Here is a 17,687-nt window from a genome sequence, read left to right on the forward strand (position 1 = left end):
CATGAATTATTTTCTACATTGAATCACAAGATCATTGCCGGTGTACATATTTTCCAGTTTCTAGATCATGGCATACCGTTTTTTATTGTGTGCCAAAAACTTGCGTGGTAGCTAACTGGAGAAATATTCGAAGCTCTATTTCTGTTCCTTTTACATCAACTTAGGTTGTACTTGCCAGTCATTTATTTGTGATTCTGAAACATTCTGTGGAATTTGGATTTTAATGCTTTGAGGGGTATAGGAATGAGTTTTGCAAAGATATCGTTGTAATCTGAATCATCAATTTTGTATGCGATAATTCTCCATGAATTATTTTCTACATTGAATCACAAGATCATTGCCGGTGTACATATTTTCCAGTTTCTAGATCATGGCATACCGTTTTTTATTGTGTGCCAAAAACTTGTGTTGGTGGCTAACTGGAGAAATATTCCAAAGCTCTATTTCTGTTCCTTTTACATCAACTTAGGTTGTACTTGCCAGTCATTTATTTGTGATTCTGAAACATTCCGTGGAATTTGGATTTTAATGCTTTGAGGGGTATAGTAATTAGCTTTCTCATACTGCCAAAAAGTAATCCTGAAAGCATCCAACTGTTTAGTGACACGGATTATTAGTACTTTACTGATTCTTGTTTGAGCTGAAACATACTTGTAGAACTAAAGAGGCTCCACTTTCTGCTTCTTATCATGATTGGGTAGTCCATTGATCCTGTTATGTGATCTCTGGAAGTAGATAATGAATTGAAGGGAGAGTTATTTTAGCACTCCAACAAATCATGATCAGCTCATGAATATTAGCAGTAAAGAATCAGAGGACAGAGGTACATTTGTTCATTGTTCTTGGTGTAGACCATCTATTGTCACTGCCTTCAAATGCAAATTAATTTTGCTGTAACGACACATAATATTGGAAAAGGGCCCCAAAAGAAAAATTCATGATACTGCCAATTTTAAGTATGTTGGTTCACTTGAAGACGTATTTGACGACACCAGGAATGTGAATTTCGGTGAAGTATTCCTCCCAGTCGATGCATTTGGGGTCGAAGTAGAAGACATCCAGTTCTGCGCCGCTCTCTCTTGCTGCAATTCGCAACTTCTCTGTGTTCATGTCGTCGAAGCTGTGCATCATAGGCAAAGCCATAGAAATCATTATGTTCCTTTTTCTCTGGGTAGTTGCTTTTAAATGCATTGAGTTTAGCATATACTTACACGCCCTTGAAGAACAAGTATGGTCTGTAGAGCTCAATAAGCCGCATCACAAACTTGATCTTCCTATTCAGATCCAGGTAAGTCCCCTGGAAATATTTGCAGAATGCTGCATTGGCCAATTCCAGTCCCTGTTTGTGCAGATGGAATTCATTAAAGAACATAACCAAGACATCCCAACTTTGTCATCCCAGGTTCTATTGTTTCTCCTCGTTCTTGCGAGATCTGTTTAACTTGATGGACAGTGGCGACAAGAGCGAAAAGGAAATTAGATCAGACGAACCTTGAGCAAAAGCAAGTAACGAATGGCCATGTACCGGCGGAAGCTGGCCATGCTAGTCAACACTTTGACGGGACCGACTTTCACGGGGTTCCCATCCTTGTTAACCCATGGGTGCTCAGTGAAGTAGCGCAGCCCGTAGTCTTTAAGATTGGCGTATTTCAGGGGGTTTCCCATCGACGATCCCATATGATAAATCACCTCGCCGGGTTGATTCACGTGCGCAGCCATGGCCACTATGATGGAGTTCACCACCATGTCGGCCGGTATCTACGGGAAGTTATTCCCACTCCCATTAGTCATTTTCTCTAAGGCCAAACATTGGAAAAAAAAAACAAAGCATATGGCCTCTCAACTAATGAGAAAGCCACCAAGGAGAATCAGCATTCCTATGCTGGAATCGAGCAAAGACCAACTTACAACATCGACGATTCCCTTCACATCGCCAAGAAAGCACGTCAGTTTCCCTTTTCCATAGCCGACCGCGAGGCTATCGATCGTTCTGCCACATCAAACACCGAAAAAAAAAGAAGAAGAGAAAATCTGAGATAAAGTTAAAAAGGAAGAAGAAGATCATCTAGCGAATTAGAAAGAGCTTTGTCATTAGGCTTAAGCTTGGGGTGTTGGGGGGGCGCTGCTCCTTACCTTACACCTTCAACCCAACCAGGGAAAGGCTCTTTGTAAGTGCTGGTGACGATGGTGGGACGCAAGACGACCAGAGGCAAATCCTCTTTCAATTGCCCGACCAGCATCTCCCCCATTGACTTTGTGAACACGTACGTGTTTGGCCATCCGTACCTCGTTGCCCTGTGAAAAAACAGTCTTAATTATAGATACTAAAATTCATTTGTACCCAAGAGCTAAATCCTTCGACCTGGTCCAGCACTATGGTCAGCTAAATCACTAGTCTCGATCTATCATTGCTCTTTCGATGATCAATGTTAATTTGTGAATCGTACTCAGGGACACGTCCGATTCACTAAATCAAGACCAAATCTAGCCAAAGATTTGAGGTCACGACATCACTGAAGAAAGCAACCTAATTCCTGAGGATCTACTTGAGAGAAATGAACGTGAAACCACAAGCATTTCATGCTTGGTCGCATCGTACGATATGCAGTATAATAAGCCAATAGAAAACGAAAGATTCCGAAATTTACACGGCCATATATGATGAGATGTCTATTACGGGAAATATGTAATTGGTCGACTACGCCGGTCAATTATGTAATGGACGCACAGAGCGTTTTCTCCACCCCCGGGCCACAAGTAGTCCTTTTCCTCTTCATTACACGTACGAGGCCATAAGGACCGGAGCAATGAACCTAATCAATGCAAGGACAGGACGGGCCTCCACGTGATCGACGTTAGCCTCAGCAGCGGGCGGAGCTCATCCTGATAACCGTGCGGATTCACCTATTTTAATAACTCGACAAACATGCGCGACAATAACATGTGAATTTGAGTGATGTGGCTCAGTTACGCTCGTCGCATCGGTCCTTACGACGAGAATGAGGTGAGAGTCGGGGTGGGGCAGGCGTCGGTCGTCGGAACGGTTGGCTGCATTCACGCCTGCTCGTGTTCCCTCTGGGCTAATTCTATGGCCACTCGCACCTAAAAGCAATCGATGCATGTCCTCTTCACGGGGCTAAATCTGCCCCCCCAATATCAAATCGGAGAGACCAACTCAAACGGGCAACGGCAATTCCTTTGTTGCTCGTGTACTAAAAGACTTTATAAGAGTACCCTTTCGGAATGTAAAAAGGTACTTTCAATCGGACAGATCCTCAGACCACAAAAAATGGCCGGAGGACCGTGAGAATCTGACGAATTCGCCAGGAGCTCAATCCTCATGTCCGTACTCGACTCGAATGTCAATTGGTACAATCAATATATGGTAGTATTCGGTTGCACGCATGCTTTCTTACTAGTGACTACTATGCAATTTTTCCAAAATGTTTCGTGGCGAGACCAGAGAGCCCCACCTAGATAAATTCGTAATAGGAAACCTCTAATCACTCGTGATCAAAGCGGATCATATCTTTCTACTTCGAGATACGATGTGATCTCGAGTCAGGTCTCGAAACATTGTTCCGCGTGCCCCGCAATGGCCGTGTCCCCATTAGCCTTAGACCTACTTTAGCAGAGGTTCTCTCTAGCAGCCCCCCCATAGCTAAGTACATGCCATCATAAATTCGTCATTTAATATGAAGTAATAAGCCTGTCTGAATTTGGTAAAAAGTGAAGCTCGGAATTTAATGTTGTCGTGGACTCGCACTTCCCAAAAATTTCGTGGATTATATATAATTCTATAATTTAATGGGTAAAATGAATTTTGGATGTTTTTCTTAAATTTTAAAACACAAAAAGAGGACAGTATTAGGTCCATATCATGGGCATGTTTAGACATTGGATGACTGTAGTCAAGTCACATTAGACGTGCAATACGTAATGTCATTTACAGAAAATAAATAATTTGAATTATTTTTTTTGAATGAGCGAAAAGAGTTTTCATCGTCCCCAGCAAAATTATTAAGTTCTTGTTGATAACGAAATATTTTATATGGATTAATTATTCAAACAATCATTTTAAAAAAAAAAAATGTTTTCTAGATCATTTATTTTTCGATTTAATTTATGTTAATCCATAAAGCAATTAATTGAATTCGAAGAAACATGAAATTAAGGATTGAGCTAACCTTTCAAGGCCCAAATCCTTCATGGCCGAAGTAATTGCTTCTTCGGTGGCTCCGTCTGCTCGGAGCTCATTCAGTTTCTCTTCCACCACTTTCTTCTCCGCGTCGATGTCGAGTCCGGCGACGCCGTTCAAGGTCTCTCCCATCTGATACGGCTTCTCTTGTAAGAGACCCCCCTTCTCTCCGCAAACGTAGGCTGGTCACCATAGTCACAAAATGTTCAAAGTTTGGTATAATTAAAATCGCAACTCTATGCGTGCAAAAAGGAGACCGCGGAAAACGAAGGACGAACGAAACAAAAATAAGAATTCAGATAAGAAATTGCAATATTTTCTTATTTGATTACTCAATCAGTGCCCCGAACGCATTATTTTAAGCAAACTTCAATTAAAATTTTTAATTAAGGAACCTGGTTATAAGAAAATGGATTGTGACATGGGATGTATTGTTTGGCAATTAAAGTGATTAAAGCCAAGCTGGACGATAAGGACGTTGGAACAAGGGGGACTTAAGATGAGCAGAAGGAAGGTGAGTATTAATTGAAGGAGTTAGTACAGGATATTAAGGTTTCCTTTTGGCAAGGTAGGAGGGACGAAGTTATCAAATCAAAGAATAGAAATAATAATAAATAAAAAAAACCCATCTCGTCTAATCTGATAATTAAACCCCAAAATATAAGTCGGGGTTTGTTTGGTGGGGTTGAGTACTAACCAGTTGAAACGTGGACCAGCACCTGTACCTTGCCGCATTCCTTAGCAAAGTTGATCACATGCTTAGCCCCCAATGCGTTGATGCCCAGAGCAACATCATATCTGCACAAATTGTAACATTAAGGCCTAGATAAACATGAAATTGGACCAGCATGCCGAGTCCAAATTGGTGCAAATTGCAAACATTAGAAGACAATTGGTTTATTTAGAACCAAACGATTGACCTCTCATCGAATTTGGTGGTCGCGGCTAGATTGACGATCACATCGATCTGATCCAACATCTGTTGTCTGAGACTGGAGTCTTTGACGCCCAAATCAGCGTAGATGATGTCCCCGGGGACAAGGGTTATCTTTTCCGAGATGAACGCATTAAAATCCGACCCGCATTTTTCCTTCAGTACTCTGAACAACTCCTTACCGATGATCTTCAAAACACAATCATAAAAGTAGATGAGAAGGATGAATCAAACCATGCACGAGATACTCACCAAATTTGCACGTTCCATGCAGAAAAAAGGGCAAGAATACTGACAACCACCTTTTTTCAAGTAAACTTGCCAAAAGGGGACAGCCTGCCATGCAACACTCTCTAAAGTTTCTTTTCTAGGTCACAATCACTAGTTTCCCTCACCGAAACACGTAAAGGAAATATTTATTTTCTGGGTTCGCGTGGCATTTTCAACATCTTTTTTTTTATATTATTTATTTCTCGTCTTTTTGGAAGTTCTTGGTTCTGCCGGAGGGTTTTTTCTTGCGAAAAGAAGTAAGCTGATGGTGCATACCTCATCATGGAAACGGCGAGTAGCTGCTTTAGCATCTGAAGCTCGCAGCAGAAGAAAAAGCTTCTTCACGTTTGGTTGAACCCTCACGATCTTCTCCAGAAAGACTGCACTCGCAGTCACACACACCCACACAGAAAATTTGTATTAGACAAGATGAGCTCACAGAGAGAGAGAGAGAGAGAGACAGAGAGAGAGAGAGAGATTACTCTTGGCAAGAAACCCAGTTGCACCAGTGACTAAAATGGTCTTGTTCTCCAGAAACTGGATTACACTTCCCATCTCCATTTCACAGAGAGAGAGGGAGAGACCGCTTTCGTTTTTCTCTTTGGGAGAGAGGGAGAGAGAGAGCGCGCGCGCGATGAAGCAGTTTCCTCCCCTTGAACAAGTAAGAGAGAACTCAGAAAGGCTCGAGTCTTTATTAAGCCCTCCCAAGATTCTCCTGTGCAATTTATTGACGCAGCAACTTGGATCTTATATGCCCTTATAAATCGGTAGAGTGCACGCAACTCGGTGATTTTTTCTCCCCTTCCGTCGCTTTATTTCTCTCTCTCTCTCTCGCTATCACGGTCATAAACACCCCAACAAAGAAACTATTAAATTCGGGTAGCTCAAGTGGTAGGGGTACCCACATTTCTTGCCCGACGTTTCGAATTATGGTACATGCGCATTCTCTCGACCCGGCCATGTATTCACCGACTTTATGTACTCCCATCATTACTAGATCATGCAGGACGGATTAAGTCGACATGTTTAATGAGAGATTAATCATATGTTTACCGTAGATAATCACCGTGCACTTTTTACTATTTACGCTTGCTAGTTATTGCTTTTTTGTTTATCTATTTTTTTTTTTTTTGGTGGGTCTACTCACCTAAATCTACACCTATAAGGTTCGCATAACCTACCCACTACACATAATATTTTCTTTTTTTTTGGTCAAACACTGCATATAATTTAACTCGCACGTTTTGGACAGTCATGTGCACATTAGGCTTCCACGTACATACACTCGAAAACTCCCAACAGCTTAATTAATTTTGGTTACCAGGAAATTTGACTTTATTAATCTGCTTATCGTGAGTACTGTGACCTTCGCTACCGTTCATCGGTTGGAATGTCATTTGACCTGTCTCCTGCCTCGTGGCTCGCGACCCTTAATTAATTATCCAATCGAAATCTCAGTTAGGAGCTCATGGTTCACCTAAAAACAATGCAGTTCTCAGTCTCCGGTACACCTATCGCAGCCCCAATAGTTTTTTCAAATAATATCTGCGATCGATGCTTGAGCATGCGCTGCCCTCATACACGACAAGATTGCAGAGTGTGTTAGCTGGGAGAGAGGGAGAGGGAGGAGCGTTCATGGCGGTCAGGCTTCAGCCAACCTTCTAGATCGGTCATTTAGTTAAAGTACGGTCGATCATTGTGTATAATCTTGAAGAGTTATTGACAGACATGACTGGTGAAAGAAATATGAAAGAAATTCCCACCGTGGTATGAGCGTGTTCGCTTTCTTCGCTCGAGAGCTAGGACATGAGCGGACCGTCACGGATCTTATACATATTTGCTACATGTCGGCCATACGTCCAAACACTTGTTGGGTAAATTTGTTAAGATCTTGGATAAGGGACTTGTGCCGCCCTCGCACTGCTGCTGAATGAATTTTATCTTTTATGGTTCAAACAAGAAGTTAAAAACCAATAAAAGAACATTGCATAACGCACGTTTTAGGTAGAATTTTCAATTTCAATGCCCTCATTTTAAATTCAAAAAGGGCATCCCATAAAAAGGTTATAAACTTTCATTTCTTGCTCACTTGAGTGTTAATTTTTTTTTTCCGATTATTTAAGTGCTATATAACTTTTCGGTCAATCACTTTAGTGCCAATACTTTTTAAAAATGTTCCCATGCCACGTTAGATCTCTACATTTGGGTAAACTTTTTGAAAAGTTCAGTATTTAAGTGATCAATTCAAAGTAATGGTACTAAAAATGATGTATGAAAGTTATGTCACTTGTGGTGTACTTGTCCTTTTAAATTTAACATCAACCAATCAATCTCATTAAAAGAAACTCCGAAGATAAAAGACATAATCTTTTTTTTTTACAGTAATCAAGGGGTGATATATTTTGGGGTGAGAACCTTCCAGGATAGACAATTCCCTTCCTCCACCCACTAAGGGCTGGTTCCACAAATGATAACTGGGAAGTGCCCACTAGTTCTTAAATCTACTCGAAAATTAGCTCATTGGTCTGGGCCAATTCCTGAATAGGTCCATGAAACTGGTTCGAGAGGAGTTTGGAAAACATAATAATAAACGATATATTTAGATATTTCGTCAGATTAATTCCAATGCTTGCTGGAGAAGGATACGACACAATTGGGCATGATGAAGCAAATCGGAGGGTCGGTCGGTTGAGGCACTCGCCGGAGAGAAGTGCAACAGCTGGTTCAGGTGGCCGCAAATGGAAGAATGCTTGGCGACAAATCACGGTTGCAGTCGAGCGTAGTATGTTGAAACATGGACGAAACGCGAAATGCAAGAAAAAGAGTTGCGCTTTTCCTTTTGACTGTCTACTCTCCCCTTTTCTTTTTTCTGTCAAAGACCCCCTTTAAAAGCTAGGCCCCTCTCTCTTCTGTCTCTGATTTTTTTTTTCTCCTGTTTTCTCTCTATTGGGGTCGTATTTGACCGCGAGAGCCCCCAACTGAGTCAAAATATAAATATATGTCCTTTCTAGTTCAAGTGATCCAGAGGAGCGGTTCTACATCTAAAACAAAAAATCGATAACTAAATTAGTCCCCAGGGGAACTACCGATTCTAGGCCGATTCGATTTGGTTTTGGACGGCCAAGTGATTCTCAACATCCCTTACAATAAGGATTTTGAAAGCAAATAGATTCCAAAGCCTCATAAAAACTTAGACTTAGCACTTCATAAAAATTATTATGCAACCAATTATCATTGGGTTATAAAGTCTAAATGACAATACTTCTATTTCCACAATGTCCGAATGGAAAATTTTATTTTTAAAAATTCCTCATTGGAATAGAATTTTTTTTTTTTTAAAAAAAATCTATGCAAGGTGATTTGTCAAAAACGACATTCAAATTATTGATTTTATATTGATGTGATGCTCGATTAAATAATATTTAAGTCAATATTGTACGAATATTATAATATTCCTAGTATTTCCGAGGTCACTTCCTCGTTGCTCCTTCTTCTAGTACGACCAAGCCAACCTCAATTAAAGAGCATGTCAAAATCCTGGATCCCATCAATGTGTGACCGTTGGCTGTTCTAGATCATTTCAAGCTACAGAAACGGATCTCACCATAATCTTTCACATGGAGACAAGAAGAAAGTTGTTCCACGTGGTAGGAGTGACTTATTTAGCGGATGATAAATGAATTGAGTAACATTTTATTAAAATTAATTGTTCGCATCACTTAAAAGAATTAGTCAATAAAAAATACAAATAGATAACAATTTATATTTATGTTTAAATCATCCATGTAGGGTGATTTGTCCAAAAATGTTATAAACTTATTGAATTTTTATCAATTCAATCATAAAATATTTAATTATGTCAATTGAATTATAAATATTTTCATATTTTATCAATTGAGTCCATCAAACTAATTTTAAGTACAAATCGCAAATGTGGACTCCAGTAGTATCACATAGAACGGTTGGCACTGGGGTTGACAATTTTAATAATTTTTTCATATTGTATTAATTTTTTATACTTTTCTTTTCTTTTTCCTTCCTTACTTTTTCTCCTCTTTTTTTTTTTTAATTGATAAAGACTAGTAAGGCGCACTGACCCAGGCCCAGCGACCCTCACTAGCCACTTGGCAAGGGCTGCAAGCCCTTCCACAGTGGTTGGCGAGGGCTCACCACCTTTGTAGGCGACTAGCAAGGGCCGCAAGCCCTCATCGGCCACCGAGTGAAGGTTCCAGCCATTGCTCATAGCTAGGCAAGGCCACAACCCTCACCCATTGGTCGATGAGGGCCACAAGCCCTCATCCGAGATCGGAGCGATGGTTGCGAGCACTCACTAGCTACAATGAGGGCTTCGAGACCCTCACTCAATTGCCAGATACCCTTTCTGGCCTTAACAAAAAAAAAAAGTATAAAAGGAGAAAGAAGAAGAAAAATAAAAGGAAAATAAAAGAAATAAAAAAATAGATAAAATATTCAAATATTATTAAAAATTGGTCAGCATCTATGTTGGCGATTTCCAATCAAAATTGACTGGGTACACTGAATTGATAAAAAGTAAAAAGATTTATGACTGAATTGACATAATTAAAATATTTATAACCGAAAGGGTTAATACCACAAAAAAAAATATTAAACCAATAAATCTATAATAAATTTACATAAAGTTAATTTTTGTTTGTACGAAGAATCCCAAATTGGTACATCTATAATAAATTTACTCTAAACTATTTTTCTAACTACCAAAAACCCAAAACTTGTACATTTGTAATAAATATGACGTCTATTAAATTGAATTAATAAAAAAACCACAAAACCGATACAATTGTGACAAATGGAGAATGAAATCCCAAATTTGATAACGTTCCTAATCAGCAATATTATTTCTTGTATCTAGTTTAAGATATTGTTGATATTGTTCCTGTATTTTCTATGCTTGCCTTAAGCATCCTCAAGCGTCCCTAATTTAGGGTTTTTGTAATATCTTTATATACAGTATGTACAAGAGAGATCACAAGACAATATACAAAGACTACGATTTCTTCATGGTATCAGAGCTGCATTTGGTGTAATCCACCTTACGATCCTCAAATCTCCTTCTCCTCTCATTCTTCATTGACTTTCTTCTTCCCAAAGAAAATGTCGATAGGCTCTAATCCATCATCTCAGTCATCTTCATCTATCGCATCTCCCTCACTCGTTATCTCAAACAAATCCAACTTGATACCCATCAAACTAAACAGCTTGAACTATCTTCTTTGGCGTTCTCTTTTCAAACCAATTCTCAAAGGTCACAATCTCATGCCTTACATTGATGGAACCTCCCAAGTGCCTACTTCAACTGACAAAAATTACAAGACATGGATAAAAAAAAATCAGATACTACTCTCTTGGATCAACGCTACTCTGTTTGAATCTGCACTTCCATATGTAGTTGGCGCTACATCTGCAAAAGACAATTACATCACCTCAAGAAGGGCAACCTCACCATGCAAGAATATCTCCAACAATTCAAAACTTTAGCTGAAAAATCGCAATTTGCGGATCTCTAGTAAGTGATGATGATCTCCTAATTTGCATTCTCGATGGATTGCCTGCTGCTTACCGCTCCTTTGCATCCTCTATTCGTGTCCATGCTCATCAAACTTCCATCACTATTGAAGATTTACAGAATCCCCTACTCTCTAAAGAACTAAGCATCACCAACGATTCATTATCCAAAACTACTACTGCCTTTGTTGCAAACGACAACATCGAACTCTTTCTCCTGGACAGCACTCATTCACATCTCGTCTCTATAGGGGTGGCACTGGTTATAGGGGACGTAGCAGGGGTCATTCTAATCAAGCCAAACTTCTCCTTACTCCATCATTTCAATCTCAAGGTCATCAACTGAATACTGGTAAGCTGATTTGTCAGATCTGCAACAAACATGGCAATAGTGCCATTGACTGCTATCATCGCATGAACTATGCATACCACGGTTGCAATCCTTCTGAAAAACTTACTGCCATGGCTATTGCACCACCTACTGATGATGACACTTGGTATACTGATACTGGTGCCAGCCATCATATTACAACCGATCTGGGTAATCTCTCCATCTCTGCTCCTCTCTCTTCTTTGAGAATTACGAATCTCGCTCCCACGCGCTCCCGTATTGTGGTGCGACAATATCTTTGCCATTGTTCTAACTCGGAATCCAGTTTTTCATAGTCGCATTAAACACATTGAAATAGATTATCATTATGTTCGTGAATTGGTGGGTCGCCAGTTACTTGACATTCGTTACATCAACACTTGTGATCAAATCGCATACTTCTTCACCAAAGGACTGTCATTAGCACAGGTTCGTCTTTTACGGTCCAAGCTTCACATTGTTGACAATGCTTCACTTGTGGGAGGGTGAAAACGTTCCTAGTCAGTAATCTTATCTCTTATATCTAATTTAAGATATTGTTGATATCGTTCCCATATTTTCTCTACTTGCCTTAAGCATCCTCAATCATCCCTAATTTAGGGCTCTTGTAATATCTTGTAATACATTAGTCAATTGTCACATATCATCCGACTCACCATTTTGATACTAATATTAAACAGAAATTAATAGAGGCAAATTCATCATAAGCTGGTAAATTTGCCACAGGTATACTGGTTTTGGGGTTTTTAGCGATCAAAAAATTAATTTTCAGCAAATTTGTCGCATACTAATTTAGGGTTCTCCAACATTAATCTTAAATGCAATAATTTTAAGACAATTCAGACAATTTTTCTGATGTGGAATAGCCTTAACATTGCTGTTTGGGTTGATCAGAGAGACTTATATAATTCATTTCCAAAGAAGTGGAGGCGACGGACTTTATCACGCGTATTTGCCACGTTATACGTGGCTATACATTTACTGTTTCTGATGCACATAATCAACATGCACAGTGAACGTTCGCATTCCTAGGATCTCTACAGTTTTATACGTACCCTGTGAACTTCAATTTATAAAGATGTCCCAGGCGCGTGTACGGATGACTTACAATAATACCGATCGAATTGACTGGTTGGGTATATCCCTCTTCACACACACACTAGGGAGTTTGTCTATATTTCTACTTTACAAATACGACATTTCTCAACGTTTCCGATAAATCAATCTTGTTCTTGCTTTGATATTTCGAGTTTCAAGATTCTAAAATAATGTGCAGTAATCAACGTGCATGGCATGCATCTAACACAAATGGTGTGCAAAATATAATCCACATACATCGATAACAACTAAAGTGTCGGCCAAGTGGTCGAACGCTTATTTGGAAATGACAAATCCTATATAGTATGTACAACTCATGGCCTCTCCAATCAACTAGAGTAACGATGTTGTCACTGTCCGTCTTACTTGGCAAATGTGGATGAGACTGTTTCCGTGCATCCATGTGGGTCCGTTATGCGGATTGAACATGCCAAAAGATCTCGATATATCGTATGTTGGTTTCAAACTCTCGCCAGCTGGGGGAGACATAGTTTCCAATAAATGGGCAGGAACAACAGCAGCTTGTGCTATTGATGTAGTTGTTGCCATTTCGTTCGCGGTTGGACGCCATTTCGTTCGCGGTTGGGAATCATCAATATTCGGTTCACAAACTTATGTTTTGAGTGAGATGTGAAACTGCAACTGTCCTTGCTAGGGTGGACCGGGTCTCGACCTTGTTTAACACCGGCTGCGACACCGGTAAGCAGTTGGCACTGATTGAGGCAAGCCGTCTGCCGTATTAGAAGCAGCTTTTACGTGAGGCAAGTTCTCGAACTCCAACTCTCCCCTCTCTCTCTCTCTCTCTCTCTCTCTCTCTCAAAGGATGGGTGAAAACTGTTTTATTACTCTGCATAGTTACTGTCCATGTTCTTCTCGCTTTAGAATCATGTTATCATTAGAGATGAACATGTATTTCATCATGTAACCATATGTTTTTTTTTCTTATATGTATAATGCGTTATAAACTTCGGCGACTATTTTTTTTCCACAGATTGGATAAAGAAATTTGGAGAAATTTAAAATTTAATCTAGTATATCTTGTTATTTTCCAACGAGAAAGTGACGCATTTGGATATTACTTTGCCAGCCACTGTGCGAGGACCACCGCCTTGACACCCAATCGTCAATCATCATTGCTAACCAACCAATTGTGTTCTGACGAGGGTGAAAAGGAGTCTGATGATGATTGTTGTCACCTCTGACCATGGGGTCGATTTGCAAGCTACCAAATTGAAGTTCCTGAACAATGGCTTTGTTCTGGTTGGTACCTGCTGAAGTTGCAATTTATTAAAGAAACAAAATTTTCACCGTTGGGGTTGTGTTCTCCTCTCGGGTGGTCCAAATTGATTTTTGCGAATTGTTTTTCACATTTGGATGGGATTGACTTCATTGCATGGAGTTCTATTAAAGGCTTTTCAAAGTAGAGACTACTTTTGAGTAGATGAAGAAAATCATGAGAGACGTCTCTATACCTGAACGGCAGGTGTCAACTCACTCATAAACTTTTTTTTTTTACCATAGTTTTGCTTCTTCTTTTTTTCTTCGAGCCACTCTTGTTTTAATGTCATTTTACATTTGGGTAGGTTCGTGAGTGAGCAATTCAATAACGACCCAAGTGGAAGACTAGGTTTCCAATCAAAAGGCAAGTCAAATTGGCTCTTTTGAGCTCTACCTTACTATCTCTGTGACATAGGCAGGGGGTTGCAACCTTTGTGCAAGGTTTACATCGACAACGACGACCATGAAGAAGCTGATCGAGAGGGCGATGGGATTGCAAAGTCAAGGCACTATGGGGAGTGCTGAAAGTGACGATGGAGGTCGAAGTAGAGAGAGGCGACAAGGAATTTTCAAAGATTTTGGATTTTATCTTCAGTTTCACCAAACGAGAAAATTACCAAAAAAAAGTTCTAAACCTACTATAATTGTGTCAACTTAGTTTTAAGCTTCTTTTTTTTTTTTTTTTTTTTTTTTTGGCTGAGTAAGTCCTGAATCTTTTGCATTTGTCTCAATTCAATTCATCTTATCAATTTCAATCTCAATTCAATTCATTTTAATAATAGTTTGATTTTTTTTTAATTTCCTTTTCTTCTCCTTTTTTTTTTCCTTCCCTTCCTTCTTGCTCCAACTAGTCACCGGCAATAACCGGCCAAAGTCAAGGCTAGCGAGGGACTTGGCCGACCTTAGGAAAGCCTCACCCAACCCTTGGCCAGGCTCGACTCCTCGCCTAAGGCCGCTCCACTAGGCTAGCAAGGTCGGACCTCGCCGTGCTAGCCCTCACTAGAGGCTACGAAGTCACGACCTTCGACCTTGCGCAAGCCACCCTTGCTAGTGGTTGGGCGCTAGTGGCTGGGCGAGGCACAACCTCACCAAATCTAGCAAGGTCAAGCCTCACCCATGGCCAGCAAAGCTCTAGCAAGTAGCCTCTAGTGAGGCTCGACCTTGCTAGTGCTGCTTCTAGCCAATCGCTAGACCAGCAACCAACTAGAGGAAGAAGGAAGGGAGAAAAAAAATAAAACCAGAGAGAGAGAGAGAGAGAGAGAGAAGGAAAAAATTGAAATATTATTTAAAACTGTTAGTGCGGGTGATGTAGGATGGATGGATTAGTATTGATTGACCAAATTGGCCAAATAGACTGAATTAGCACAAATATAAAAGGTTTATGACTAATTTAGCAAAGAAAAAAAAAGTTTAGAACCGAATTGATACAATTGTAATAGGTTTATGACTTTTTTGATAATTTTTCCTACACCAAGCATATGGCGGGATATTTCATAATCCAGAAGATATATTCGAAGGATTCCTTATTTTGACTTGTCATATTTTATTACAATCCAAATCCGGACGACCAAACATAGGTATGTTCAGGATAGAACAAATACTTCTTCTTCTTTTCTTCTTCTTTTTTTCCTCCTGTTAGAGATGGAACTAATACCTTACCCACCCTAAAAGTTGCACAACGCTACCATTAGCTTGATTCTGACATGCACACATTTTAGCATGGTATTTTCGAAGAATAATGTCAAGTTATAGAAAAAAATTATTCACAAAGAGATAAAGACCTGGTCTTATATAAAATAATGCTCTCTATTCATCATTTAACCAATTTTTGACCAGATGTCACGATCCGTGTATATACGAATAGATAAGCGAGTAAGTCATATTTAAGTAAATAAGACAAGTTTGTCACATCAACTTTGAAATTAATTTATAAAACAATATCCAACCATTATAATTCCTAGCATTATTTTCATAAATCAAATCTTTTTAATTAAACGCTGTGAAGTGTTCAACTGATGCTTTTACGTACTTTCACTTAGACAAATGAATACATGTTTGGTATATTTATTTTATGTGGAGTGACTCAACTATAACAAATTATTAAGGTTTTCTTTAATTATTTTTGTTAGATAATTTGGGCATAAAGTCAGAATAAAATTAAAAACTAAGCGTAAAAGTGTTCTTTCCACATGGTTAGTGGGGGCAATGAATCCCCCAGTTCTCGTTTGACTCAAATCCGTCCGTCCCTCCTTCCCTTATCAGATTTTAGAAAATCAACACAAAAAGTCTTTCAACATTCATCTAATGTGTAATATTATTATTGAATTTTTAATTTATTCAGTGTGATTCTTGAACTATTAAAAAAATATTCAATATAATCCTTAAATCATATGAAAATGTTAAATGTCATCTCTCCGTTAATTCAAATTAATGGAATATGTTGATATAGGACTTACAGTCCATTAAATTTAAACAGTGGACGACAAAAAAAAAAAGAGTTACACGTGGATTATATAAGTAAAATATTCATCTCAAATAGGATATAATGATTCATGTCTTCATATAATAATGGACATAGACACCGTGATTTTGTTTTCCTTTTTCTAAAGTGGATATATAAAAAATTAAACATAAGGACTTATCATTTTAAAAAATCTAACTCGACATATAATAATAACGTAATCAAATAACGTGTGATTTATCATTTAAGTTAATGGAAGGACTATATCGAATATTTACTGATGGTTCAGAGACCATATAAAGTAAAGTAAAAATGCAGGGACGACGTTGCATATTGAATTAAAGTTCATAAACCATTTGTGTCATTCTCCCTTAAATTGTCTTTCAATTCACGAAACTCCATTAGTATGTCAATAGATACTTCCAAGCTTAACTTTAGGGAAATTTTCATAGAAATCCTTAAGTACTCACTGCATCCAAATTGAATATCCTTTACACCCCTTATTGAAGGTTTGAAATTCTATTTTGTGGTCACCTTTTTTTGACTTAATTGGAGGAAGTTTCCTCCGATGAGGAATCGGAAAAATTAGGTCACCCCTCGATCATAGGTTGGCAAAAGCAGCCCTCTTTCCATGTACAGGAATTTAAAACTGTTTTGATTATATAAAAGGAATGGCCAGTTTAGGCATGTACATTCGGAGCTCTTGGTCTCTCCGGCGCCTAGGACTCTTTTTTTTTTTTTTTCTTTTCATCAAAGAGCATAAGGCTTCGTTTATTTTGTGCCAAATGAATGATTTGAAAAATATTTTTTTTACAAGTAATCTCTTGATCGTTTGAAATAATTAATAAACGAAAAAGTTATCATTATCGACAATAATTTATTTTTCATAGAAGTTGAAAAAAAATTTGTTCATTCATTTCTATAAGCGATACAAGTGATTATTTTTAAGGAAATGTTTTCCAATTAATTCATTATCCTAGAAACAAATGCATCCTAACCATTTTCACATGAATGATAGATGCTAATTTAGATCTCTAGTATCTTATTTCTCTCTCCCCCCTATTCATGGAAATTCCTCCTAGTGCATATCCAATCAGTACTTAGAAACTAAAACATAGGCGCATGGCGGTCGAATCTATTTCGAGTAGCAAAAAGTCCAGAAGCGCGTGTATGGCGTCGTCACCGTCCAATTCAAGGAGGTACTTGGTCCGTCATTGAATGGTATGATAGTGATCCGGGGTCGACTTCATGTACTGGGGGCTTCATTTTCGAATTCTTGAGAAAGATAAAGGAAGAAGTTCAGGTGTTTTGTAAGATGCAATATCACAAACCGAAAAAGATAAGCGGCATCGCCCCATCAGAAGGGGCAAGGCCTTCAGATTTCCCTTTGTCATATTTCCCTCGAGAAGAAAATAAACCAGAAAAAGAGGAAGCAATAACTTAGTACCTTGTTCAGAAGTGATAATAGGTAAGCAGTCCTTAATATTGGGTGGAAGACAGTTGCACCCCCATGTTATTACAGTCCGAAGACAGT

The 17,687-nt window shown here is 38.9% G+C and overlaps 1 protein-coding gene across 1 annotated transcript; it reads right to left on the bottom strand.

Annotated features, from left to right (window-relative positions):
* Positions 1-764: 764 nt before the first annotated feature.
* LOC104421292 (fatty acyl-CoA reductase 3) lies at positions 765-6,128 on the bottom strand. Its single transcript, XM_010033198.3, has 10 exons — positions 5,885-6,128; positions 5,679-5,782; positions 5,119-5,321; positions 4,896-4,996; positions 4,188-4,380; positions 2,134-2,295; positions 1,909-1,990; positions 1,492-1,758; positions 1,212-1,339; positions 765-1,120 (listed from the first exon to the last, which is right to left on the bottom strand). Exons 1-10 carry the CDS (start codon positions 5,961-5,963, stop codon positions 967-969), a joined length of 1,473 nt encoding a protein of 490 aa, XP_010031500.2. The 5' UTR covers positions 5,964-6,128; the 3' UTR covers positions 765-966.
* Between the last annotated feature and the right edge of the window lie 11,559 nt (positions 6,129-17,687).

Source organism: Eucalyptus grandis, chromosome 10, assembly GCF_016545825.1.
Source record: "Eucalyptus grandis isolate ANBG69807.140 chromosome 10, ASM1654582v1, whole genome shotgun sequence".
Classification (NCBI taxonomy): domain Eukaryota; kingdom Viridiplantae; phylum Streptophyta; class Magnoliopsida; order Myrtales; family Myrtaceae; genus Eucalyptus; species Eucalyptus grandis.